The following is a 27,997-nucleotide window of genomic DNA, read 5'->3' on the forward strand; positions in this document are numbered from 1 at the left end:
TAAGTTCATTTCCATTTTATGATGAGCAAACGTATCTTGAGGACATTTGGGATGGGGACATGCCTCCAAGAGTCAAACCTGGAAGAAATCTGTACCAGCCAAGACAGTGACATCTGTCTTAGAAAGGGGCTTCACGCAGCTCACAGAGGCAGTGACTTCCCACGGTAGATCTGGGGAGCTGCAAGGTCAAGGGGACTGCTAGGTAGGCCTCATTGCCAGGACAATAAAACAGGGACCCGGAACAGGCGAGTGGCTCCCACGAAGTCACCCTGCCAGGTGGGGCCACCCAGGGGTTGAGAGCCAGGGGTCCTGTCTCCAAGCATCTCTGGGGTCATGCTCCGTTGAGCTGGGCATGACCTCTGGGGGTCAAATCATGTTTTACCCAACGGTTTCTGAGGCTTAGCAGAAAGTGGAGGAATGTTCTTCCAGGTTGGCTGCAAGGGAAGCAAAGAGGGAATGAATATGAACCACTGCTTGGGTTCGTATGAACCCAAGAACGTGGGGTCAAAAGTGTGTCATCTACTTCCTCCACACCCACCAGAAACACCAGAAAGATGCCAGTTTCCAATAAGACTAAATTCTTAACTCCCTGCTAAGTCTCTCTAGGCTCCGTCTTCCTCTTCCCTTCCTACCTGATTCTGTGGGGATCTTTCTTACAACCTTGGCTGCACGAGAATCTTTTTGCCAGTTTCCAGTTTGTTTTCAGTGAGCGGTGCTCCACGTGGAGATGTAGTTTTGATGCATTCATTGCGGGAGATGGGCTCTGTGTCCTCCGCCGCCGCCATCTTGTCTCCCCTCCTATCTTACTTAGTTCCTAACGCATCCCTCCCCATCACTCCCATTTTACAGATGAGGAGACTGAGGCTTGGAGAGTGGAAGTCATTTGCCTAAGGTCACCTTGTGGTGGAGCCGGCTGGTTCTTAAGAGCCATCCCAAATCATCTCTCACTGTCCCTTTCTTTCCCACTGGCCCCAGCACGTCCCGGTGTAAGGTTCACAGACTCAGGTGGGTCAGACCCACTCCGAGAACTGTTCCTGTCATCACTAGGTAATAGACGTGTTGGCATCAATCCCCATGGACTCTAGACTTTCCTGCAGGACTCACACCTGAGTATTCTGAATCTCAAACCTGATGTTTGCCTTTCAAGGGCACTGCGGTGGGCGGGGGAATCATCCCCTTTCAAGGGCTTTTGTTTACCATGCACAGACTTGAGCTATCACAGCGCTGGGTGGGTGTTCAGGTTCTCCTAGCCAAGACCCCTGGACCTTTGCGTCCACCTGCATCTCACCTTGAAGAGCATCTGAGAGCAGAGCCTGTGCCTTCCTTACCTGGTCGCCTCTGATGCCAGCCTTCCCCACCATCATTCTGTTCCCACCCCAGTGGCCTCCCTGGGGTTCCTCAAACCAAGATCTTTCCTGCCTCGGGACCTCTGCCCTTCCCGCTCCGCCTGCCTGGGAGCCCATGTCAGATCTTGGCTCAGATATCGTGGCTCTGCTCACAGCGGCCTTCCTTCCCGGCCCGGATCTGAAGCAGCTCCCTCCTCGCCTGGCTACCCCGCATCACATCACCTGTCTGTCCAGCTTCCTTCACGACACTATTGCAGTCTGGGCCTTTCTTGCTGGTTTACTGGTTGCCCAGTTTAGTCTCCTACTAGGATGTAAGCCCCCGAGAGCAGGAGTCCTGATTTATCCACGGCGTCCCCCCAGCACCACGCCTGCATGCTGGAGATTTCCACGAATGACTGCTGAACCTCTGGGCACCCGGTTCGTGCCTGAGAGTTGGCCCCGGATAGCACCGCGTGGCAGAGGGAGGGAGACAGAGGGACCAACTTCATGGGACACAGGAGGGCTCGTCTGTCTGTTCACAGAGGCATGACGGCAAAGGAACGTGTAAGTTACAGTCTAGTCTGGTCCTTGGATGTAAGGCTATAGAAACTTCCATTTCTGAGCACGCCCAGAGCTCTCATATGTTCACTTTGAAATTAGAAGGGAATTTTCAAATTCTCCCCATAGGTAAAGCCCTACTCTTGCCCTCCCACTGTTCAACTTCGTGATGAAAGCTACCTTGGACACCTGGCTGCCCAAAGCCACCCGCTGTCGCTGACCCATCCCACCTCCCACTTACCCACTGCCGTCGCTTTATTGAAAGTGCTTCTGCCGTCCTTTCCCGTGCTCTGCCACATTTTTGAAGCCACCCTCTGCGAAAAGAAGTGGGCTGTGTCAGGGAAGGTGTGTCGATTCCTAATCAGATGCTCACGGCTCACCGGCCAAACCAAGTCCAAACACCTCAGCCTGGCCCGGCGCCCTGGCCCTGCCCCTCTCCTCCCCCAAAGAGGTCCCCCAGTCCCCACCTGCAGCTGCTCCCCCAGCCCGTATGGTCTGCCCTCAACTCCTGCCATTTCCCACCCCAGCCCCATGCTCACGACGCACTCCGGCTGCTGTGATGGCCAAGTTCATCCTACCTCAGGATTTCCACATCTGCTGTCCCTCTGCCCGCTATTTCTTATTCTTGATACTGGGCTTCAATATCCCCTCCTCAGGAAGCCTTCCTTGACATCCTAGTCTAAGGTGTCCTTTTTTTTCTTTTCTCTTTTTTTTGCGGTACGGGGGCCTCTCACTGTTGTGGCGTCTCCTGTTGCGGAGCACAGGCTCCGGACGCGCAGGCTCAGCGGCCATGGCTCACGGGCCCAGCCGCTCCGTGGCATGTGGGATCCTCCTGGACCGGGGCACGAACCCGTGTCCCCTGCCTCGGCAGGCGGACTCTCACCCACTGCGCCACCAGGGAAGCCCTGTGTACTGTCAATTCTTTAAAAAGATATGGTGGATGAATGGAAGAATGGATGGATCGATGGACAGCTGGATGGATGACTGGCTGGAGGGATGGTGTCAACCATATTTTCTAATTCCCTCAATGAAAGTAGGAGGAACTTTTGCACGTCTAGTCCCAGGTTCTGATGTTTAGCGTGAAGCTGTGTTTGCTGTAAGCCCCTCTTGCCCACCATCAGACAACAGGGCTTCTACCTTATTTCCCAATCTAATTCCCATTTTGTCTGCTATGAGCCATCCCTGAGCTGCTGCCTCAGTCCCAGCCTGCAGCCTGGAATGGCTCCTGCCCATGTGGAGGACCACACAGGCTAGAGGAGAGATTTTTCACAACAGAAGCATCTTGGCATCCTAGCACCTTACCCCCAACATGCCATCTGACAGCATAAAATCAACCACGGAGAATACAGTCACTTTCCTTCATAGCAGCTTCAAACTGTAGTTCTCAGAACAGTCCGTTGGGTTTCTTTTCTTCACCCCAGAAATGCCCACTGCCCTTTTTAGTACCCTCCGCAAAGTACGAACGGTTCTTCTCTTACCTGGATATTCTTTGTAAAATTTGTGTCGTAAGAATCGCCCATCTGGAAAAGAAGTGAGAGGATTAAACTCCTTTCGGGGAGTTTATAAGGCCAAAACTAAGAAATTATTTGTGTTTTCCACTCTCATTCTCTCACAGGTGTCCGGAATTTTCCAGAAGCTACAGTGGCGTGTGACACTGCGGCCGATTAAATGCAGAAGCAGAACGACCCAATTCCCACTGTTGATTGTCATCAACCACCTCCTTCCTCGGCCCCAGCCCTGTCACAGCAGTAAAACATCTTCTGGTGGGAGTCGGAGAAACTTCACGTGGGAGAGCGGAGAAGTCTGGCCAGATCACACAGACGTTGCACGTGGCAACGCGTCTATCGGTAAACGCCCCCCTCCCTCCTGTGCATCGTCTCCTCTGACCGCTGTAAGGGTAATAAATCACACTTGTGCCCTTGAAACTAATATTCTGTGCCCATCATAGCTCCATCAAAATCGTGTTTATGTACTCAGGGCATTTTGTTTCCTCCTCTTCTGTGGCTCTCCTAACAATCATCACGGTGTCCAGGACCAGCAGTGACGTTTACTGTACAAGGCTGACAGAACCAACGGCTGACCCACACCCTCGGGCAGAGAGCTTATCAGCAAGCTCAACGACTACCATTTACCACGATTCTTCCATTTACGGCTATTTCCTGAAGCAAACGGCAAAATTCTTCCAGGCCGGAGGCTCTCCGAAACATTCCTGCTCCTCCCTTCTCCCTGGGGGTGAATTATGGCCCCTGATGCCATGGGCAGGAGACGGTGGTCTGTGCGGAGCCGGACCCCTTCCTCACACCAGGTGTGTTTACCAGAGGTGTCACTTTTACAAAATAAACCTAAGGATTTGAGCCCCTGCTCCGGGCTATGCCACCCTGTTATCCTTCCCAGGCAGCGTCCAGTGAAGTCACTTTGTCAGAGGGAAGAGTCGGGGTGGGGGGGCTCATCTCCCACATCTCAGTCTTGGATGGTCAGTATCGGAGCAGCATGGAACCCACTCAGAAGACGCACGCGGTGGGGATAAATCAGGAGGTTGGGATTGACATGTACACACGACTATGTATAAAACAGATAACCAACCAGGACCTATTGTATAGCACAGGGAACTCTACTCAATATTTTGTAATAACCCCTAAGGGAAAACAACCTGAAAAGGAACAGATATATATATGTGTGTGTATATATCTGAATCACTGTGTTGTACACCTGAAACTAACGTGACGTTGGAAATCAATTATACTTCAATAAAGTAAAATAAAATAAAATAAAAAGATGCACTGAGGACCCCGACCCTGCTCTCTGAGAAATCAGATTACTGCCTGTGTTGATGTTCATTTTCCTCTCAAGAAAGACATGAACTCCTCAGACGTCAGAGTCCAGGCTGAACTCACAGCGGGTCCTTGGCCCCCTGTAGCAGCCAGCTCTCAGCAGAGACCTGCATCTTAGGCGTGGGCAGGAGATCTGTAACTTATTCTCAGATAGTCCCCAAAAGTAACTATGTGGATTTATATATAGAGAGAGTGCAGGGTTGGGGGAGAGGCAGAGAGAGCATGATAAAGGAAAGAGTATTTAACAATTGATGAATTAGGGTGGAGGCTCCAAGGTACTCTCCTTGCCGCTTTTCTGTAAGTCAGAAATTACTTCAGTTCTTCCCTGGTGGCGCAGTGCTTAAGAACCTGCCTGCCAATGCAGGGAACACGGGTTCGAGCTCTGATCTGGGAAGATCCCACATGCCGTGGAGCACCTAAGCCCGTGCGCCACAACTACTGAGCCCGTGCTCTAGAGCCCGCGAGCCACAACGACTGAGCCCACGTGCCACAACTACTGAAGCCCACACGCCTAGAGCCCGTGCTCCACAACAAGAGAAGGCACTGCAATGAGAAGCCCGTGCACCACTATGAAGACCCAATGCAACCAAAAAATTTTTAAAAATTAAAAAAAGAAATGACCTCAAATATGCAGTTTTTTAAACACTTAAAATCCGAGGCTTCTTGTTTGGTTACCCCGGGACAAGAATGCTCCTCTATTCCCAGAGACCACTGCTCCAAGGGAAGTTGTAGGAATTTAAGATGTTTCCAAACTCCTGTACAATTACCAATAATTACTGCTAAGTGACAGCCCTCTGGGGACAAGGCTAGGGGAAATTTCAATTACATTTCTATCTAGAAGGCTCCGCTCATTCCTGTGGGTGGGGGAGGACACACACCCATGGGCTTTGGAGCAGGTGGCCAGGCTTGGAATTCTCACTCTGCTCCCTGGTAGGTGTATGCATTGTCTAGGCACGTTTCTGATCTCCAGCCCTCCCTCTTCCGGAAGACAGGTGACGGCTGCGCGCATTGGTTGGGGACCTACTATGCGTCAGGCGCTGCCCTAAGCACTTTATAAGTGTTCTCTCATTCAAGCTTCATCACTACCCCAAGAAGCAATTACTATCGTGACCCTCACTGCTCCATTTTACAGATGAAGAAACTGAGGCTAAGAAAGCTTAGGTTAGCTGCCCAAGGTCACCCAGGAAGAACGCCGCAGCATTTGAACCCATTTCAGTGGCCTGCAGTCTTAATCCCACTCGACACTGCTCCTGGTCATACTTCTGCCTTTGCAGGCTCGCACTGAAGCTTAGGGGAGCGCCCACAAGGGCCTCAGTCAACCCTGGGTGTCATCGGTACAGCCACCTGGCTGTCTCTTTGTTTATCTCCACCCTTGAAGTGGGTCCTTTTTGAACTGGTTTGGTCCCTCGAGAACGGGTTTGAACCTGTCTGGCTTACTCTGGTCTTGGAGGTCATATAACTGAATGAGTGAGATCAGGAGATGAGAAAGGCCACATAATTCCAGGCCTTTCCAGTTATAAAAATGACATTTCGGTTCAGAGGACTCCTGACTAACCCCCACCATCCCCAGCTCTTTTGGAAAAAGCTGCTCCTTCCAGCGGGTTCCTACAGGCTGGCCTGTTCTTGGGGTTGTACGTCCGAAGGACGGCGTATCCCGTCCACCTGTGTACTCCGTCCACTGTGGTGTCTACAGACAGCAGTGGTGCCAACAGAAGGGATTCGGTTCTGTGCTTGAGAAACTACAGACATGGTTTATTTACATGGATTAACTCACTGGCTCCTCAAAGAGTCCATGAAGTAGCTTAACTACTATTAGCCCTGTTTACAGATAGGGAAAGCAAGGCCTGAAAAGGCTGGGCAATTTGCCACACACAGCAGCAAGGGGCCAAGTGGCCACTGGAACCCTGGCTGTCTGGCTGGAGAACCTACTCATAACCCTAAAGAGCAAGTGGAATGTAGGAGAAATCTCAGATTCCTGGTTGGTTCCAATCCTTTTATAAGTAATTTTTTTCAAAGCTCAGAATTCCAGGAACCAGGATTCCTGAGACAGTTCCACGTCTCCTAATTTTATTACTTGCAATGACGCTGACGCTAAATGCATGACAGATTTAACATCTATGTCTTTCTTGAAACGCCTCAGAGAAATAAATTCTCAAATGAGGAAAAAGAAATGCTTTGGCAGATAGCGCATGTGATGGGTTCTCTGGGCCAGTAAGGTCGCTGTGATTATCCTCGATTTTGACCGAGGTTCTATCCTCAGCTATTAGGACTAAGAGATGTTAAAGTGGGGACGTGGGCCCTGGAGGGCATGGTCTCAAAGTTCCAATAAGCTCAGCTTTGACATGGTTACCCTCCATCTCCCTGGAGTTCCCGATTCTTCGTTTGCCACACATTTCTGGCAAATTCCATGCCTAGCCTCTCCACCTTACACCTTGCATGAGGCAGGAGTGGCTTTTAGGTACCCTCAGCAGTCCCTCCTCTGCCGTCCTTGCCCCCCTGGGGAAAAGTATGCAAACTAAAGCCCCACTATTCAGGCCCTTCACTGAACTATTTATTGCCTTGTCTCCAAAGACAAATACTAATTAAGTCACACTGAACAGTCCTAGCAGAGAGAAGTTACGGGTTCTCAGACAATTCAAATTCTGTGCAGTTTAAAAGGGACAGATAGATACAAATTATCCACCTTTTACTGAGCACCTTTAGTCTCTGCTCTGGCATCACACGTATGATTTCAATTAATCCCCATAACCCAGCATGAAGTGGCCCCATTTTACAGATAAGAAAACTGAGGCTCAGAGATTTGAAACAACTGACACCAAGGTCAGCCAGGCAGGAGGTGGCCGAGCTGGGGTTTGCCTGCATCCTGCTCACATGAGGAGGGAGAAAGTGCAGAGGAGCAGGGCAGAGAGGGGACAGGAGGAGGGCGTGGCCAGGCTCAGGGGCGGGGGCTTCCTTTGGGACGGGTCTCCCGTGGGGGGTTCCGGGGAGAGTGGGGCGGGGCTTGGTGTCCACACTCACCTGCCGGCCGGCGCTGCTTGACACACTGCCCGCTGTTGGGGATGCCCTCAGCCAGGTCACCCGGGCTCAGGATGTGGCACTCATAGCCTGAGGGGCAGAGGAGTGGCTCGGCCCCGTCCTCTGTGGTGCTGCAGGCCTCTGCTGCGGGGGACACACACGCGGGGGGCTCAGGGGTGGCCCCCATGGGGGCAGAGGGGCCGCCTCTCATCGGCACCCCAGATTGCACGTTGTGCCTGGGGTCTCTGCACACACACATGCACACGGGGGCAGCCCAGAGTCACATGATCCCAAACACGCCCTCGCATACATGCATCGTGACATGCATATTGTGTTGGCCAAAAAGTTCGTTCGGTTAGCGAATGCGTTGTTCCAGAAAAGTTCTTTGTGAAAATGAAAAACGTCAATTTTTACTTAAAACCGAGCGAACTTTTTGGCCAACCCACTACATGTATGTTCATCCCCACACAGTGAAACACATATGCTCGTGCTTATAATCACACGTACATACATGTTTACCCACCAAAATCCTATACACACACATATCACATACACACATTTTTGCCGTCCCACAAGTCCGAACACACGTATACACACACACACACAGCCATATCCACACCCACGTTCACACGCACACAAATCCTGCACACACACACACACCCCTACAGTCGCACACATCTGCACGAACACGGATGCACAAGTTCTCAGACACACGGCCACAAGCACAGCCAGCTGGCTTCACGCACAGCCGCACACCCTGACAGCCACGGTCACGCACTCGGATGTACGTAGGGTCACAAGCACAGCTGCACAAACGCAAAGGTGCTCCCGCACAGCCGCACCCCCACAGTGGTCCAGGTCCCTGGGCCTCCTGCCATTCCTTTCAGAAACTGTTCTCCACCCACCCCGGAAGGAGGCCTCATCAGCAGGGAACAGTGAACCCCTTATGGTGGCTTGAGGGATCTGAAAACCCCAAGCCCCCTCCCTCTGAATTCTCCACCCAGGGAGGAGGCCCCGTTGCCAGGGACAGTCAAACCCCACACTGTTCTGCGGATTCTGAGAGCCTGGCCAAGCCCCAGCCACCCCCTTCCGTGTCGGGGTGGGGAGGGTCCAAGCGGGCCAGGTATTAGAGGACAGGCAGCCTGCCGGAGCAGAGGCTGACCCTGGTTCTCAGTTTTCTGGGGGCACCTGAGAAGGGGGGACCCTGGCTCTGCTGTCGGGTTGGGCATCACCCTGCAGGTACCTTGCAATGCCTCCTCAGGGCCGTCCAGGAGCCAGCCGTTGCCCCCAAGCCATCGAGGTTTCGGCTGCACTAGCCAGTCTAAAACTGACAAGATAATAGATGGTTAAATGGAGGCCCTCCTCAGGCAGCTGAGAAATGCCCCAGCCTCTGGGGACGGGGAGCCTACATCTCATGATGAAACACAGAGCCTCCCCGCAGGAGAAACAACTCAGTTCCCCAGCAAAAGTTCATCCCTTCCTTTTAGTAACAGAACTCCTGAGTTTCAGCTAGGCACTGGCTGGCCAAGCTGGAGACTACATTTCCCAGCCTCCCATGCAGCAAGGTGTGCCATGTGACTGAGTTCTGGCCAATTGGATATGAGCAGAAGTAACCACGCCACATCCCAGCTTTCACTGGTATGGTTACCTGTCGGCTCCCCTCCCTCTCTCTTTCCAGCTTCCTGCAGACTGGGAGCCACCACGTGGAGCAACGAGACAGAGGGAACCTGGGTCCCTGGGTGACTGGAGCGGAGCCACCTGCCTGTCATGGACCACCTGTCGACTCCGGCCTTTTAACCGAGGGAGAAGTAAATGTCTAATAGGTTGGGCCCCTGAGTTTGTGGGTCTTTTTGTTACAGCATCATGGCCTGTTCTCTAACCAACACATTTTTAACAGGAAGAGTGACCATGTAGTAGACTGGACGGTCTTCAAAACCCCAAACAGGGATTGAAAACCCAAATGCCTCTGGAGACAGATAGGTAACATAAAGGAGGACGGTAGGCTGGGTAGGATCACGGCCAACAGGAGAGTGTTCCTGCCTCAGTGGGTCAGCGGCTGGTCAGCTCTGGCCAGCTGTTCCCAGAACTTCTGGGTGGTTTTTGTGTGTGTGTTTTTTTAAACTTTAGGTCTATATTTTAAAAAATATAAACTCTTGGTTTTAAATGTTGGCAAATAATTTTTTTTAATTTTAAGTACTTTGGAGATTAAATAAAACTGGTCTGGGATCACAATCGTTTATGACCTCTGCTTTAGTCTGACTCCAAAATAAAGAGATTGATGTGCTGTCCAGTGCCTTTGAAAGTACCTAGATAGGGATTGGTAAAAATACCAGTTAGCTCTTTCTTTAAAAGAGCACAATATGGTTATAAGAAGGTTGCTCTCAGTGTGGAAAGGGAAACAGCAGAACCAGCAGTTTACAACTTCCACACGAGAGGGGTGAGATGTGGTTCCAGAGCCTCTATTTCCAATCTCCTGGTTCTTCCCTCCTTTTCCCCACTGCCTCGGACTTAATGTCAGAAAATGTATTTTCAATGTTATTTTTTACTAAACAGGAAATGTATTAATTTTTCCTGTACAGGGAAACGTACACATTTTGCTATACTTTTTGGAATACTGAAATTTGGTCCAGGTCTCCCATCAATATGCAGGCCCTAAAGGCCTGGAGGCCCAGGGTCTCGCCTCTCTGCTCCCCAACTAGAACTTCCTGGGATCACCTGCTAAATAAACTCCCCTCACTCAAGACCTTATCTCGGGGTCTGCTTTGGAGGAGACCCACAGGCTGCCTGCAAGGAAGTGTGTAAGCTGCTTAGAACAGGGCCTGGTGCATTTCAAGTCATGTTAGATGTGCGGTTCTCAATCTGGAGCGATTTTGCCCCCGCCCCGAGGAAACATCTAGTGAAGTCTAGAGATATTTTTGGTTGTCCCAGTGTGGGGTGGGGCCACCACTGCCACCTAGTGGGTGGAGGCCAGGGATGCTGCTCAAAATCTACACTGCCCAGGTCAGCGCCCCACCGCCCACCCCAACTAGAATTACCCAAGCCCAAACGTCAAGAGTGCCAAGGGCGAGGAACCTTGTTCTAGATATTATTATCGTAATTCTTATTATGACTAATATTTTGTCGGCTCTTCCCGTTGGCCAGTGAAAGCTAGGCCTTCATTGCTTCATCTGTTCTTCATCGAGTAGCTTTTATGAGTCCAGAGACTATTTCAGGTAGTGGGGATACAGCAGTGAATGAAACAAACCAAACCTCCTGCCTCATGGGGCTGACCTTCAAGTCAGGGGAATGGTCAGGAAACAAATGAAACACAATATTCTAGACTGGGCTATAAAGAAAGCTTAAGCCAGAAGGCAGTTAGCAATGGCCAGAGGAAAGATTACCATTTAGAGAGGGAAATTTCCCTGAGAAAGTGACCACCTCTGCCTGAGATCTGAAGGAGGTGAGGAAGTGAGCTGTGTGGGTGTCTGGGGGAAGGATGTTCTGGGCGGTGAGGGATCCCACAAATGAGCCTGGGGCCCCGTATCCCTACACTCAGAGCCTAAGGCAGTGGACACTTCTCCACAGTCAGAAGACTAAATGGAAATGCCAGCTCTGCCTGCTGTGTGACTTTGGGCAACGTACTCAGCTTCTCTGAGCTCCCGTGTCTTCAGCTGTAAAACAGGGCTGATAGTGGTCTCTCCACCCCATGGGACTGTGTTAGCATTAAATGAGATGGTGTAAGGAAAGGCTATTTGGAATGTCACGGACAGTTGTACATACAGTTTGTGCACTGCTCAGAAGCACCTGTTCTAGGCAGCAAGTAAGGTTGGAGTCCCTATGCCCTGTCTCAGTCCAAAGGAAGGGGCACCTTTTTGACTTGTCCAACCAGATGGGCATACCTTTACGTGCTTCCTCCAAGAGGAAGGGGTGCTATTTTGTCTTTCTCATAAAAGGCCCTGTAGGAGCCAGCGTGGCCATGAGGCAGTGCTCAAAGGCAGCACAGACTGTAATTATGAGCATTATTAAGGGTGCCGAGTCCCTTGTCGTCGCTGTGACCTCACCCCAAAGAGAACTGAGTGTGTTCGTTCTTACCTTGGCCTTGAGGAGGGGGTAGTAATGAAGGCCCAGGGGGACCACAGCCTCTGGCCGACAGTGCAGTCCTAACAGGCTGCTGTCCTCCCTGGAGGCTGGGAGCGGAGGAAATTTTAGGGCACCTTTTCTCCACTCAGCTGCCCATAATCAGCCCCACCCTGTATTCCCCCCAGGCTCCCTTCCCTCCCCTCCCAAACCTCTCCAGAAGGGATCTGAAACTCCTTCGCTCCACAGATGAACCCCTGAGGCCTGTGTCTCCCGAAGAGATTCCCCGTTCAGATGCAACAAACATCCTACTGATTCTCTGCTCCCAGCCGGAGGCGGGGCTGAGCACTTCCGGATGCGGCACTCCGCGTGAGCCGCACATTCTCCTTTCAGCCCTGCTTTACAAGTGGGGGTTTAAGTTGGTGACCAGCTAGCCAGTGGATTTGATTGAACCCAGGAGTCTGCATGCCCACCTGGATCACTAAGGTGTCAGGTCTCCATCTCAAATACCCCCAGGGCCAGGCGTCATGAGTGAAGTGGGCCTTGTGGGGTCCCTGGAAACCTGGAGGCCGCCCCCGTTGCCCTCTAGGGGCACCTGAGGCTCCAGCAGATGGTGGCCTAGGGAATGCGGTCCAGTATTTTTAAGAAAAGCTGGAGGACTTCCGTGGTGGCGCAGTGCTTAAGAATCCGCCTGCCAATGCAGGGCACAGGGGTTCGACCCCTGGTCCGGGAAGATCGCACAGGAGGCGGAGCAACCAAGTCCACGCCCTAGAGACCCTGTTCCACAACAAGAGAAGGCACCGCAGTGAAAAGCCGGCGCACAGCAAGAAGAGTAGCCCCCCGCTCGCCGCAACTAGAGAAAGCCCGCGCGCAGCAAGGAAGACCCAACGCAGCCAAAAATAAATAAAATTAAAAAAAAATTTTTTTAAAAGAAAAGCTGGAAATCTGGATTTTTTATGAGAAATCTCCCCCATCTTCATAAGAGGGGTATTTTCCTTTTAACGGGCGGCCCCTGGACTGCAGTTCTCTGCCCGCAGTGGCGAGCCCCGCATACAGCAGGCGCTCAGTGCATGCAGCTGGACGCTTGCTCCAGGAGCGCTATGCTCCCATCTCACAGGGCGGCCCGCCCAGGTGGTCCAGGTTTAAGCCCAGCTGTTCCTCCAGTCGGGCAGCGCTGGGTAGGACAGTTCCCCGCGCCCCCCCACCCCGTCTCCCCCGGCCTGGAGCACCTACCTGGCGGGGGCGGCACGGCCTCCAGGCAGGCGTAGGCGCAGCCGTTGTAGCAGCAGCGCCGGTGCCGCGGGCACTCAGAGTCAGCCTGGCAGCGCGCCGCCTGGCAGGCGCCGGGGGGCAGCGAGCGCGGGGGCGGCGGGCAGCGGTCGGCTCGCGCCTGTCGGGGACCGCCAGCCTCCTCGGCCTGCGGGAAGAGGGGGCGTTAGCGGGACGGGGCGGGTGCTGTGCGCCGCGGGCGAGTCGCTGGGCCTCTCTGAGCCGCCACGTCCTCGCGTGATCACAGCAGAACCATCCTCAGCGGGTTGCTCTGAGGATGAAAGGTTGCTGTTTCTCTTTGTAATAGCCCCAAACTGAAATGACTGTAAGCCCATCAGCAGCAAAAAGGAGAAATGAATCTGGATAAGAGTTGTATGTTAAGCGTCCATCCTGATGTTTATATGTATGTACATATATGTATGTATTTACATATAAAATACGGTATATATATGTATACAAACACAATAGATACACACACATTTATATACTTCTTATAATTCATCTGTTTATATAGAGCTTTGAGAATTTACAGATCACACACAAAATGAATAAATTCACCTAGCAAACGGCTTGGATAAACGTCACAGGCATAACACCGAGAAAAAAAAAGAAGTCAGCTCACAAGAGAACATATAGTATGAATCCATCTACAGTTTTCGTTCAAAAACAGACAAAGCTGATGTCTGGTGTGAGAACAGGAGCGTGGTCCCCTGGTGGGTGGTGACCTGAAGGGGGTCTGGGGTCCCTGGGGGCCGGCCCCGTTCTGCTTCCTGATCTGGGCGCTGGTTCCATGGTGTGTTCGTTTTGTGGGGATTCATGGAGCTGAACTCAGGATTTTCACACTTTCTGGTACTATGTTTCCAGAAAGAGTTAAAAATATGATATCCTGGGCTTCCCTGGTGGCGCAGTGGTTGAGTCCGCCTGCCGATGCAGGGGACACGGGTTCGTGCCCCGGTCCAGGAAGATCCCACATGCCGCGGAGCGGCTGGGCCCGTGAGCCATGGCCGCTGAGCCTGCGCGTCCGGAGCCTGTGCTCCGCAGCGGGAGAGGCCACAGCAGTGAGAGGCCCGCGTACCGCAAAAAAAAAAAAAAAAAAAAGATATCCTATTTAACATATAGGAAGTGTGGACGCATTACCAATAAAATAAGCATTTTAGAGGCGGGGTTGGGAGAGTTCAAGTCACACCAGACCCCATCTATGCCGGGAACACTGTTCTGCTTCTGAATATGGAGGTGGGGTGTATGGAGGGCAGGTCTTACACATCCCGACGCAGGTGTGCGCACACACACGTGCACACTCACGCGCAGAGTTAGATACAGAGTAGGTTCTTTGGGGGAAAAACCACCCCGGCTTGCCCCGCCTCCGGCTTATGCCTGAACCGCTCCACCCATCTAAAATGCTTTACCCACTGATCCCCCGATCTCCCCCAACATATATGTATTGCAAAATCCTGCACCTTGTACTGTCCAAGTAAATAATGCAGACTGCAGACTGGAGGAGCACGCAGCCACTAAACCTGCTGATGAGAGATCCCCAAGAGACGGTGGTTCATGAAGAGAATTAAGATATAGAACAGTCTGTCTGCTCTTCACCTATGTTTTCAAATATTCATATGCACACACATGTAATATGCGTATGTTTAACAGGCCTAGAACATCTTTGGAAGGATATACAAGAATACACAGCAGCCGTTGGTCAAAGATTGCCTCTGGAGAGAAGAATTAGGTTCTGAAGCCAAGGGAGAGTGCTCCTTATTGTACACTTTTTTTCCCTTATTGCATGCTCTTTTGCACAGGTTCCAATATATATATATTGCCATGAACACATTGAGTTTTTTTTCAATTTAAAGAAGACAATTAAAAAACTTAAAAGGTAGAAGTACTTAAGAAGAATGATTAAGGACAGGAAAAACCTTATATGTTAGTAAATAAATAAATAAAAGGCAAGCTACACAATGCTATATGCCCTCAAAGGTCAAGGATGTATGAACGTCCTTCCGCCACAGCTATTGCGGTGGCTGCAAACTCCACGCGCTGCTCCCAGTGCCCAGTAGGGGACGTCGGGTCACAGAGAACAGGTCCCGACCAGACGCATCTGCCGATGCGTGCAATCACAAGGACCAGTGGTTCTCAAACTACCTCCCAGGGACCCCTCCCCCCCACCAGGGGCTAAGACTGGGCGGGGTGGGGGGTGGGGAGGAAACCGTGACCAAGTGGAGCGCGGGAGGGGTGCAGTCTGGGGAGGGTGGGGCTCCTGGCCCTCCCTGCTTCAGCCAGCGAATTCCTTTTTTTTTTTTAAATAGAAGCAGGGTTGAGTTCCGATATTGTGTTAATTTCAGGTGTGCAGCAAAGTGATTCAGTTATACGTATATATTTTTTCAGATTATTTTCCATTATAGGTTATTCCAAGATATTGAATATAATTCCGTGCTTTACAGTAGACCCCTGTTGCTTATCCATTTTGTGTATAGTAGTTTGTACCCAGAGAGTTCATCTTTTCTCCCTTATATAAATCATTTAATTTGTGAAAAGCAAAAATGAATACAAAGCCAACATTTGGCGGAAACGAAGCCAAAATAAAGGGGCAATCTTGTAACTCCTGGATCTTCTAACTCCTGGTTCAGCCTTTTTGCCATCCTCTGCTCGGCTGGGTGCCCCAAATTCCTGTATCCTCAGGAATAATTTCCAAGATGCAGGCAGGGCACATAATCCCGCACCATTAACTCAGTTCATTTTCTTAAGAATTAGCAACATCGGACCCACGTTGGGGCCCCGCCATTTGAATCCTAATTGGAGGTGACAGCTGCCCTGGCCTCCTTCGGAGGGTGAGGGAGGATGCCTGTGCGTGGCTGGGAAGGGACGGCTGGTTTTTCCGCCCAGCCTGTTTTCACATCAAGCCTCATTTATAAAATTTAACAGAACCTGGAGATCAGACGGGAAATGGGAAACGCTTTCCACCCACCTCCAATGCCTCCCAGGTGGGTGACTTCCTAAGGGCAGCCCCTAACAGGGGCCCTCTCCAGGGAAAATTCAAATGTCGGTTCTCAGAATTTGGAGAAAACAAAAGAGATAAGCGCCTTAGAAGTCAAATGCCCCAGTGATTTATGGTGCTGCCGGAACAACAGATGGTCCTGGGTGATAAAGAACCGATTTCGCGGAGGGGCCCAGATTAAAGGATTAAATGTTTTGAAAAATATTTCATGTCATGCAAGGTGATGCTCACAGAGGGTCCTAAACAAAGGATGTTTCCTGGTGTTCTGAGAAAGAACGGACTTTTATAAACGAAATAAATAGATCACCTTCCCAGCCCACGGGGGTTAAAGGTTAAAGGCCAAAGTCCTTGGGCTAAAGGTCAGACCCCAGCTGGCCCCATGCCCCTGCCCCTCCACTCCTCTGGCCTCCCTCCTGTCGTCCCACCACTCTCCCCTCGCTCATTCCTGGCCAGCGCCCTGGGCTGAAGTCCCACCTCCGGGCCTTTACAGGCTGTGTCTCCCTCCTGAGAGGCCGGGCTGGTTCCAGCCCTCACTTGGTCCAGGTCTCTGCTCACACGCGCCCGTAGCTGGTGCTCCCCGTTCCCCTCTGCCTGCCTTACATAGCTCCAAACCTCTGGTCACCCTGGGAGGACAGTGTATTGAGTCACTGCTCGGTTTACTGTTTTTCTCCCTGCTACAACGTGTCCTCCTAGGGACTCGGTCTTCTTCCCACCTGTGTCCCCAGCACCTACGACCGTGCCTGGTGTAGAGCCGGTGTTCAGTTCATTTTTGTTGTGGTTGATTGAAAGCTGTGATGCTGAGAATGATGGAGGCGTGACAGTGACGGGCATCTCTTACTGGCGGTCCACCACGTGCCAGGCATCCTCATCCTTCTAGGCGTTTAACAACCTGCACAGTGTCCCTGTGAAGGTGGCTCCGCAGGCCAGGTGGCCTGCACTGATGTGGAGCTGTCCCTTCGTGTTTGTTTAATGCTGTACCTTTCCCCCAGCATCCGTACACGCCTTCGGTCACGTGAGTCCAGGAGGGGCAGGTCCTATTTTATCCACACTCTAAAGACGAGGCCCCCGAGGCTCAGAGAATTAAAGGTTTGCCCAAGGCCACCGGCGGAGAAGGGTCATATTACACTCCTCCCTCCGGAAGCCAAAATAATGCATCCAGAATATAAGTCTGGGGTCAGTGTTGGAAGGTTTGCTAGGACCCCAAACTCCTCCTCGCCTTGGAGCCTTCCGCACACTGTCCTTTGCACTCAGAACTCTTCCCTCTCCTTGCCCAGCTAATGCCTCCTCTTCCTTTGGGGCGAGAACTTAGGGGTTACATCCCACCTTCAAGTGTACCAAGATGGACGGCGCTGAGGCTGTGACTTTAACAGCCAGGGATTTGAGCTCAGGTGTGGGAATTAGATGAGTCTGGCTTGGACCCCTGTAGCTGTGTCATCATACAGGAAAATGACCTCTCTGAGCCTCCGTCTTCCTCACCTGCGAAATGGGCCCCGAAGTTAAGTGCCCGCTGCGGGGGTTTGCGGAGGCAGCAGATGAGACCACATCTGTGGGTGCTCTCCTCGGCGATGCTGATCGCCTGGTTTTATCATTACTTTTATTTTTGGTCTTTCCTGCTTCCTCCCTCCTTCCCGCCCTCGATTCACTCACACACTGATGATGCTTTAGGTGTGATGCTGAGGCGGATGCAAAAGCAACCTACGAGCCGGTCCCTGCCCCCAAGGAGTTCAGGATCTAACTGGGGTCTAAAGGTCCGCAAGCAAGAAACCCTCCCGCAGCGGCGCCATCATTTCTAGGGAGGGGGGGGGGGGCGGTGGGGGGAATGGGGGCAAACAACTGGCAGGTTCCTAAGAGGAAGCAGCCGCCCCAGCACTGCTCCCTGAGGGTCCCCTGAGGTAGCATCCATCGCTCCCCTGTAGTTACACCTGCTGATCCCATTGTACAGGTGAGGAAACTGAGGCACAGACTCAGCATATGGGGAAGCGTCAGGGTCGGAACTCGGGCAGGCTGATTCATAATCACTGCAGGGCAGGCAGCATTTATTAAGCTCCCACTGCGTGCCAACGCCGTGCTAGGTCCTCACATACTGAGTTTCACGGAATTCTCAGCATAACCCTCACTGCTATTATTCACCCACTTTACTGATGAGGAAACAGACACAGAAATATTAAAGGCACTTGCCCCAGGGCACAGAGCTGGCCAGCAGCAGAGGCAGGATTCAAACCTGGGTCTGTCTGACTCTGGCAACTTCCTGTCCCAGGAGCCTGGATCTGGGGAGCTGCTTCTCAGTGTCGCCTATGAGATTCTTCCCGTTTTGTCGGCTCGGGGTCCCCCTCTCTCACACGCCCCTGCCTCCTGCCCACCTCTGGACCAGCCCCAGCTCTGGATGTAGTCATGTAACTGCCTCCCCAAGGGATACATTCTGGAAAGAACTCATCCTGGCCCCCGCTCTCTGCAGCCCCAGCCAGCCCCAGCCCTCCGTTGCCACTCAGCTGAAAACAACACAAGAGCATGTCAAATCCCAGCTCACCCCGACTGACAACGTCCTTCATGAACATCCCAGACAACCCATGATCTCCATCTTTCATTTTCATCCCTGCAAAAGGATGGTACAGCAAGGCTGCTTCAAAGTAGCTGTGAACATACATTTACGGTACAGCTCGGACAAGAATGTCCCAGCGTTGTTTGCCTTACTTGGATAAAGATGGTTCCCTTAAGGTTTCGACCTGGTGGCTATTTTTTTTTTCATACCCTGGGGGGAGTTTTTGGAGGCCTCTGTAGATTTGCAAAGCCATTCCTCTTCTGATATCCTCAGGAAGCAGGTAGGGAAATGCCAATTCTGGGCTGCTTCAGTGGGAAGCCCAATTCCACTAGTCCAAATGCAGGGTCCACTGAAGCAAGAGCCTGGCGGTCCAACCAAAGGAGGCTGGATAAACAAATAACTGCAGATCCACACCTTGGAACACCATAGACGTCTTTGAAAAGAGGACACGGGGGCTTCCCTGGTGGCGCAGTGGTTGGGGGTCCGCCTGTCGATGCGGGGGACATGGGTTCGTGCCCCGGTCCGGGAGGATCCCACATGCCGCGGAGCGGCTGCGCCCGTGAGCCATGGCCGCTGGGCCTGCGCGCCCGGAGCCTGTTGCTCCGCGGCAGGAGGGGCCGCAGCAGTGGGAGGCCCGTGTACCAAAAAACAAAACAAAACAAGAGGACACGGATCTATCATATTAACATATTCACCATATATCGTTCAATGAAAAAGGCACGGTACAAAACAATATGAATAATACGCCAGACACAAATTCCACGTAGTGTATGATCACGTTTATATGAAACATCTAGAATAGGGAAATTTGGGCTTCCCTGGTGGCGCAGTGGTTGAGAGTCCGCCTGCCGGTGCAGGGGACACGGGTTCGAGCCCTGGTCCCGGAGGATCCCACATGCCGCGGAGCGACTGGGCCCGTGAGCCACAACGACTGAGCCTGCGCATCTGGAGCCTGTGCTCCGCAACAAGAGAGGCCGCGATAGTGAGAGGCCCGCGCACCGCGATAAAGAGCGTCCCCCGCTCGCCGCAACTGGAGAAAGCCCTCGCACAGAAACGAAGACCCAACACAGCCAAAAATAAATAAATAAATAATAGAATAGGGAAATTTACGGAGACCGGAAGCAGACTGGTGGTTGCCAGGGGGCGAGGATGGGAAGGGGGGCGGGGAGCAACTGTTTAATAGGTCTGGGTTTTCCTCTTGGGGTGATGGGAAGATTTTGGAACTAGAGAGAGGTGGTGGTTGCACAACACTGTCGATGCACTAAATCCCACTGAATTGTCCCCTGTAACGTGGTCAACTGTATAGTATGTGAATTTCATCTCAATAAACAAATTTTAAACAATATGAACAAAATACCATTAAGAAAACGTGTGCCGATCATAACTGCTTCACGAAAAAGTCTAGGCACTCACACATACCAAAATGTCAACAGAGCTCGTGTCTCGGAGAATTTAGAATATTTTTACTTATTGGTGACTTTCTGTATTGTCTGAATGTGTGCAGAGTAAACATCACTGTTTTCATAATCCGGAAAAAAATTGAAACCATTTCCATTTAAGGAGAAAGAATTCAGTCTCCAGAGCTGCCCCAGTTTACCCACATCCCTCCCTCAGCACTCCACCTCCTTCATTCCCCTGCAAGAGCTTTACCCTTCTTTGGAATGTTCCAGAGAGTTAACGGCCTGACCAATAAATATGCACCCCAGGACCGGTTTGCTTGGTGCAGGAAGAAAGCCAATTTTCTTCTAAGCTTTACTTGCTCTTCCTCTGGAATTCGGATGTCAAAGATCTAAAAATATGTCTCTCCCTGGAACAGAGGGCTTAGAGTTTAGTGTGCATTGAATGCCATTTCCTGACGCCCTGAGACCTCCAGGACATGCTGGGCTCCGGGAGCAGAGTTTGGTGCATGGCTAATGGGACGTCCTCGGAGAGGTACTCAAAAACCCAGGATCTCACGCCAGGACAAGCCATCTCAGTGCATGTCGAGGGCAAGAGTGCACACTTGGCCAGCTCCTCCCGCTGGTGTCCACTGAGCCCTGCTGTGCACCTGAGAGTCTTCTAGAACTTTCCATCCCTGCTCTTCCGCTCTAGAGGGTTTTAATGTAATTCAGTCATTCATTTCACGGTAAATTCATAGTTCCCAGGCCTACCACGTGCCAGGCACTGGCTGCACGTGAGGAGAGCTGACCTAAACCAGAAGACACTGGCCCTGCCTTCACGCGTGGCTCAGCTCCAGGACATGTGACAAACACCAACCCAACACCACACAGAAAGGAAACGAATTGCTTTCTTTCTGTTTATCTGTGAAGGTAGGTAATGAAAAATGAAACAAAGTCAGAATAAAAAAAAAATTCATGCAGGTCATAATAAGGGAGGTAAACGTTATGAAGAAGTCGAGAAGAGACCTAAATAGGGGATCAGGGAACGGGCCTCTGAGGAGGGGACCATGAAGCTGAGACAAGCCTGACCAGGAGCCCCTCACAGAATCCCTAAGATGTACTTAGGTTTCCACTGCTTTTTAAAAAACTCACCGTGGTAAAATACATTGGGTTGGCCAAAAAGTCTGCTTGGTTTTAAGCAAAAATAAAAGACACATTTTTCGTTTTCACCAAGAATTTTATTGAACAACATATTCACTAACCAAATGAACTTTTTGGCCAACTCAATATAACATAACATTTGCCATTTTCACCATTTTTAAGTGTACAATTCTATGGCACTGATTAAATTCACAATATTGTGCAACACCTGCCTCTTATCTGTTTCTAAAATATTTACATCACCCCAAACAAATTCTTTTTTCTTTCTAACTGAAGTATAGTTGATTTACAATGTTGTGTTCGTTTCTGGAAAACTTCTATTCTCATTAAGCAGTCCCTCCCTCACCCTCACGCCCTCAGCCCCTGGCAACGTCTAATCTACTTTCTGTCCCTATGAACGTGCCTTTTCTGGACATCTCGTACAGAGAGCACAGGCTATGTGGCCTTTTCTGACTGGCATCTTTCACTGAGCACGATGTTTCCAGAGCTCATCCATGCTGGAGCGTGTCTCAGTACTTCATGCCTTTTCGTGGCTGAGTGATATTCCATTGTGTGGATGGACCCCGTGGTGTTGATCTATTCTGAGCTTATGGACATCTGGGCTGTGTCCACTTTGGTTACCGTGACTAGTGCCACCATGACAGGTAAGTTTCCCTCTGCTTTCCTGCCTCCTCGCAGGCAGGGTCCCAGGTTATAACCACACGGTTCTTAGATACTTTTCCCCTTGCTCGTTTCCACCTGGAATCAATTTCAGGACTGAAACCTCAGGTACAGAAGCCAGATTCAGAGAGGAGGAAGTCACCCCCGAGGTCACACTATTCATTTGTTTTTCCTCCCTTCCATCTACCAGCCCATCCATCCAGCTCCTCCCCCTAGTTCTTCAAATGTTTCTGAGAGTCTGTGACGCGTCAGGCACTGCGTTAGGTGCTCGGGGGGGGGGGCCGAGCCTCCAGTGGGGCACTTTACCGCGGTATGTCACGTCCCCTCTCTCCAGCCCCCAGGGGGGACTTGCGGGGTCTTGACCATGAACACTCCGGGACCCACTGAGCAGCCCCTCCCCTCCAGATGGAGGCGTCCTAGTGGTGCTGATGATAGGGTCCTGCACGGGTGCAATAAATCTCACATCTTTCAAGGAGCAAGGAAAGCCTCTAGGACTCTGAGGGCACAGTGATAGCTTCACCAGTGCACGGCCAGAATGGTGCGGGGTGAGTCACTCTCTGCTCTGGCCGGAATTCCCTCATCTGGGAAGCGTCTACCATTGGGGTTGCTGGTTGCAAGCAACAGAACTGACTATGTTGGTTCCCAGAGGCTGACCGTATGAGTGTGCTAGGGCTGCTGTAACAAACACCACAGACTGGGGGCCTTAAAACAATGGAGCTGTGTCCTCTCACGGCTCTGGAGGCCAGACGTTCAAAATCAAGGTGTCGGCAGGGTTGGTTCCTTCTGAGGCTGTGAGGGAGAATCTGTTCCATGTTTCTCTCCTGGCAATCCTTGGAGTTCCGCGACTTGAGATGCAACACTCTAATCTGTCTCTGTCTCCACACGGCCTTCTCCCTGTGTGTCTCTGTCTCTCTTGTCTTCTTCACCAGCCACATCGGATTAAGGGCCTACCTAATTTCAATATGTCCTCATCTTAATTAATTACACTACAATGACCCTATTTCCAAATAAAGTCACATTCACAGGCACCAGGGCTTAGGACTTGAACAGATCTTTTTGGGGGTAGGGGAAACAAAATTAAACCCTGAGACTAGGATTTTAGTGCAGGTGGTATATTTGCGAGAGGGTCCCAGGCAGCTCTAGCAGGGGAGGGGGCACGTGAGGCAGGGAAGGGGGGGCCATCTGGGGACCATTAATGCCCAGGTGACTGCCCTGGGCACCTGGAGCTCAAACCCAAGGGCAACCTCTGAGAAACTGTCCAGATCACTCTTCAGAGGCGTCCCAGCCTGGGCTGAGGAAGCCAGGCCGTGGTCCTTCAGCTCCGTTTGCTCCCACGTTATGGACCCGAGCACCTTGGCCCGTCCTGTGTGCCGGCCGAGCGTGTTCCGAGGACAGAGTTTCCAGGCTGAAGGTGAGGATTCAGGACTCAGGGAATGATGAGAGCAGAGGGGAGGTACCCACAGCTCCCGGCCACCTGCCTCTCCCACTCTTGCTAACTTAGCAAAAAATAAAAGATGCACCAGAAAGCTCTTGAGCTCAGAGAAGTAACAAGGGAAAGGAGGATCAGCCTGGGGAGACTGGGGAACACGCCTTGCACGGGGCCTCTGTGCTCGTCACCAGAAGATGCTGCTCTGGGCAGGCCAACTGCAAAGGGGTGCCCCGTCCGGCAGGATGCATTACATCCTCTCTCTGGGCTGCTGCAGCCCCACGCTGCCCCTCCACTGGGCAGGCACCTTTGGGCAGGGTGCAAACTGCCTAGCCATTTCCAGCTGCCCCGAATGGGAGCTTAGGGTACAAAACAGACACACAGCCACAGAGACACGTGGGGATCATGGGGCTACCCAGTCCCCAAGCCGACACGGCGGCTCCAATAAGTCCCACCTGGTAGGTTTGTTCAGAGGATCCTGAGACAGCCTGGCCTGACACACAGGAACGCTCAGCAAAGAACTGTTCTTACAACTTTCACCAAACGGCAGGAAAGCAAGTCCCAAAGCACCAGCTCCACAGAACTGGCCCTGAGCTCCCCAGAAAGCCTCTTGGGCTACTGACAAACATTCTCTTCCTAGCCTATTCCTTTCCGTCTTAGCTAGCCTCGTAAATATCTTTGTCTTCTTTTTATCAGTACACAGAGAGGTGTTCCCTGGCCAGGCACCAGGCTGAAGGCTCTCGGGGTCTTTCCGCTGGATTGCAAAGTAGCACTGCCGTCTCCCACGCTGCAGACGAGGAAACGGAGGCTCACGGAGGACAAGCCTTCTTCTCCCTACAAGCCTCCCTACAGGGCCTCCCGTGTCTTCCTCTCAGGCACTGTCTCTTGGGCAGGAAAATGCACACAGCATCCAGGAAGTGCCCCGGACCCCCTCAGGCCCCTCTGCCCACTCTGTCAAGGGGCGGGGCTTTGAGAAGGGGAGGAGCCAAGATGCAGGCAGCCACGTGCGGGTCCGGGTTTAACACCCAGTTCTCCATGTGCAGCCTTTGCCAATTTCCATGGTGTAAATACTCTCACTGCGGCTGATTTCAAGCTACCGATGTGAGGCCACTGAATGAGGAGTTGGGAAGAGATGTGTAACAGCTCCTCGAGAGATGGTGTTTCTACCAGGCAGATGCCACAGACATGAATGACCTCGAGAGCAGGGAGAATGGTAAGAATGCAACCAAAATAATTAGGAAGTGATAATGTTTCTGATAAGGAGGATTTCCTTCCTTCCTTTTTCATGTAAATTATATAAGTTTATATGACTTCATTTTTAATAAGGGCTGTTTAACTCTCTGGAGTGGGTATGAGCTGGCTTCAGCATAATCGCTGAACACCTGGCCTCTCCTCGCCCTGACCTGCCCCATGGGTTCCAGGGCCAAGGCTGAAGGGCTGACCCAGCTTGGGGTGGGCAATGGGGGCCACATAAGAAGTCCTGCCCCTGAATATGCGGAGCTGCTTCCTATTACTCCTAGACTCCCTGTTGGACATTTGCATGGATGTTAGAACTGAAAGGGCCCTGGAGGTCATCTGGTCCTTCGTCTTCATTTCCCATGTAATGACCTGAGGCCCAGAGAGGGGCAGCAAGCAGCCTGAGGCTGCACAGCTCATGAGAGACGTCACTGAAAGATTCCTAGGCCTGGCGCCCTGCCCAACCTCCATATCCTCTGAGCCACCAGTCGACAGCCTGTCTTTCCCCAGGGGCTCTCTGTGAGGCACAATCTGGGCACAAACCTCTCCCATGTCTAGGCACCGGAGAGGGAAGCTGATATCTGTTGATAGCAGGGAAGAGTTCCAGTCTAGTGAGTACAAACTCAAAGCGCTTGCATTCTGACAAATGGTGGCTAGAAGTAAGTTGGTTCCTGAAGCCCACCCAGGCCTGTGTTTTTAAAGAGACTCCCCCTGACCCCCAGTGCATATCGTCCCCAACCTCCTAGCCTCCTCGTTCCTCCTAGTGAGATGTCACGGCATCAGCCCCTGTGACGCTCCAGGACAAGGTGGAGATAAGGCCAGATGATGTATTGGAAATCTCTCTGTGGTCCTAGAACCAAAGTGCTGGATGCTTTGAGGCCTAAATCGTCCTGTTGGAACAGCGAAAAGCATGGGGGAGTCCAACCTGACAAGGGTCTCTCTTCTCCCTCCGAATACCTACCACCATTTCACTTGCTACTATGATTTTCTACACCCACGTGGCCTCCTGCTTGACCTATAGTGTGAGCCCTGGAGGCTGAGATTAGCCTCCATACAGTTTCATTTCACATGGTGCCTGGGGTCATTAAACATTCCCTTCTCCCTCTTCTCTGCCTGGAAAACTCCTATTCATCCTTCAAAGCCCTGGGTTGAATGTCCCCGATCCTGGAAAACCCTCCCTGACTCTCTTGGGGCAGAGCTGCACACACTCTTCTGTGCTTCCATTGCACTTGCCCATAATTTACCCACAAGAACGTATGGGGCGCCTACTTCACGGCAGGCACCAGGAACACTGCACTGATGGAGACAGAATCAGGCCCTACTGTGAGGAACCTACATTCCACCTGGGGAAGCAAACACCAACCAGTTTCCTAATATTTGAGTAAAAGTCACCAAGACGCAAGGACCACTCGCTATGCGCTGTGTTTGACAGATGTGGAGCCATTTACACGCTCAGCCATATGCTGAGAGTGCTGGTATTGTCTTCCCGAACCTTCTATGCCTCTGTGCTCCCTTTTGGGGTGTGGGATCTAAAGTGACACCCTTCCCACCTCCACTCTCTCTCCTGGTCCCCTTCCTGCTTTGTTTCCCTTCTCAACACTTGTCACCAAATACACTACTGGCACGCCTTGGAGATACTGTGGTTTGGGTTCCAGACCACTGCAGGAAAGCGAGTCACAGAATATTTTGGTTTCCCAGTGCATCTAAAAGTTAGGTTCACATTACACCGTAGCATATTAAGTGTGCAATAGCATTATGTCTAAAAAACTCAATGTATGCACCTTAATTAAAAAAGAGCCTGTTGCTGAGAAATGCTAACCATCCTCTGAGGCTTCCGTGAGTCGCGATCTTTTCGCAATAGTCACGTCAAAGATCACTGACCACAGATCAACGTAACAAATAGAGTAAAAATGAAAAAGTTGGAGGTAGTGGGAGATTTACCAAAATGTGACACAGAGACAAGAAATGAGCAAACACTGTTGGACAAAAGGCGCTGAGAGACTTGCTCAAGGCCGGGTTGCCACAAACCTGCAATTTGTAAAAACGCAGTTTCTGCAAAGCACAATGAGATCAGGTGTGCTTGTATACATTTTCCTTTCACTTCTCATTCATTCTCTGCAAGCCCAGCCCTGTGGGGTAACACGAGTCTCCCAAGGCTTGGGGACATATAAGTCTGTATCCCCATAGCCTAGGGCAACAGTGACCTAGGTAAATAGTGGCGATCGGACATACACATTTGATGAAAGGAACTGAAAGGAACGCATCAATCTGTCTTTTTCAGATGAGATCACCGGCACTCACAGACGTCCAACAACTTTCCTCAAGTCACACAGCCTGTGAGCAGCAGAGCTTGGATTCAGACTTAGGGCTGCAGGGCGCATGCTCCTCGCCTCCCACCACAGCGAGCCGACCCTTTGTATTGCTGTCACATGTCACCTGACTGCCTCCCCCACTCGACCACCCTGCAGGGTGGGAGCTGGTGTCTCCATGTTGTACCTACAGGAACGCACAGAGCTCCCGGCCTGGAGCAGTTTCCACTAAATGTTTACTGAATGAGTCAGGAATGGCACGGAAGCATAATTGCATCCTATCGACTATCGACATTTGGTTATTGACTGTTGAGACAAACACTCAGTTTTAAGTCCTCGGACTCTAAAATCAGGTGCTCTTTGTCAGGAGAAAGTAAACATGGGTAGGCAGAAGCACGTCACCGGCCCCCTGTGCATTTTTAGGGGCCCCTGGCTTCTTTACTCCCAGGCTCGGAATCTTTGGAGGGCTGTGAGTTCCCTCTGCTCCCCACCCGACTTTGGCACAACTCAGATAAAGAAAGAAGGACGCCTGCCCTGTGCTGTCCGCATCTGGGTACGCTTGTACACCGTACAGTGCGGGCATCACCCATCTCCTCCCAGCCCCCCCCCAGCCCGGGCACTTACATGGGTCCTCTCCGCCAGCCTCGCGTGCAATGCCCGTTTCCAGATATTCCTGGCAGAACTGGCTTCAAGGAGCAGCAGCAGGCAGCACAGAGTCCAGCTGACCTTCCTCCAGCCGCTGCCCATCCTGCAGCTGGTCAAAGGCATTTCCTCCCAGATGGTCAGAGGAGACGGGCCCTCTGGCCGGGGCAGGGGGGGGGGGGCGGTCCTGGAAGTGTGGAGCAGAAGTGTGCACGGTCTGCCGGACGGTCTCAGCTCCACTCGGCCGGGTCCCGGGGATCATGTGTCCGCGCCCAGCCCAGGCCCCCCCACCCCGACCCGCACTCCCGATGGGGGCCGCCCACCGGGTTATTTTTAGCTTGCCCTATTGCATCTGGCCCGGAGACTCCACGCCAGACAGACGTCTGCAGCCCAGGCAGCTCAGAAGTCAGTGGCGGCGGCAGCAGGCGGGGGTATCACGCTGCTAGGAGACGTGGCCGGGAGCGGCCCTGTCACGCTGGGATAAGGAGTACTTCCTTGCAGGCTGGGCGGTCCCCTCCCCAGGAGGTGTGCTGGCTCTGGGGGGCGGGGGTGGGCACGCAGGGAATGGGTGGGGGGCTTCCGGCTGCTACTTTGTCCAA

At 51.9% G+C, this 27,997-nt stretch overlaps 1 protein-coding gene across 1 annotated transcript; it reads right to left on the reverse strand.

The window, feature by feature from the left end:
* WFDC1 (WAP four-disulfide core domain 1) lies at positions 1-27,917 on the reverse strand. The gene is made up of 7 exons (XM_027119118.1): positions 27,381-27,917; positions 13,019-13,202; positions 8,973-9,056; positions 7,733-7,873; positions 3,362-3,403; positions 2,125-2,197; positions 1-434 (listed from the first exon to the last, which is right to left on the reverse strand). Exons 1-6 carry the CDS (start codon positions 27,522-27,524, stop codon positions 2,139-2,141), a joined length of 654 nt encoding a protein of 217 aa, XP_026974919.1. The 5' UTR covers positions 27,525-27,917; the 3' UTR covers positions 1-434; positions 2,125-2,138.
* Positions 27,918-27,997: the final 80 nt, after the last annotated feature.

This window comes from Aethalodelphis obliquidens, unplaced genomic scaffold (genome assembly GCF_003676395.1).
Source record: "Aethalodelphis obliquidens isolate GAN/ISIS:26980383/991018 unplaced genomic scaffold, ASM367639v1 scaffold20, whole genome shotgun sequence".
Classification (NCBI taxonomy): domain Eukaryota; kingdom Metazoa; phylum Chordata; class Mammalia; order Artiodactyla; family Delphinidae; genus Aethalodelphis; species Aethalodelphis obliquidens.

Bases quoted from the DNA above. Each gene is read 5' to 3' on its own strand.
- WFDC1 (XM_027119118.1), bottom strand. From the start codon at position 27,524: ATGCCTTTGACCAGCTGCAGGATGGGCAGCGGCTGGAGGAAGGTCAGC. The intron at 13,203-27,380 runs GTAAGTGCCCGG...CTCTTCCCGCAG, and splicing joins GGCTGGCGGAGAGGACCCAT to GCCGAGGAGGCTGGCGGTCC. The intron at 3,404-7,732 runs GTGAGTGTGGAC...CTTCTTTTCCAG, and splicing joins CAAGCAGCGCCGGCCGGCAG to ATGGGCGATTCTTACGACAC.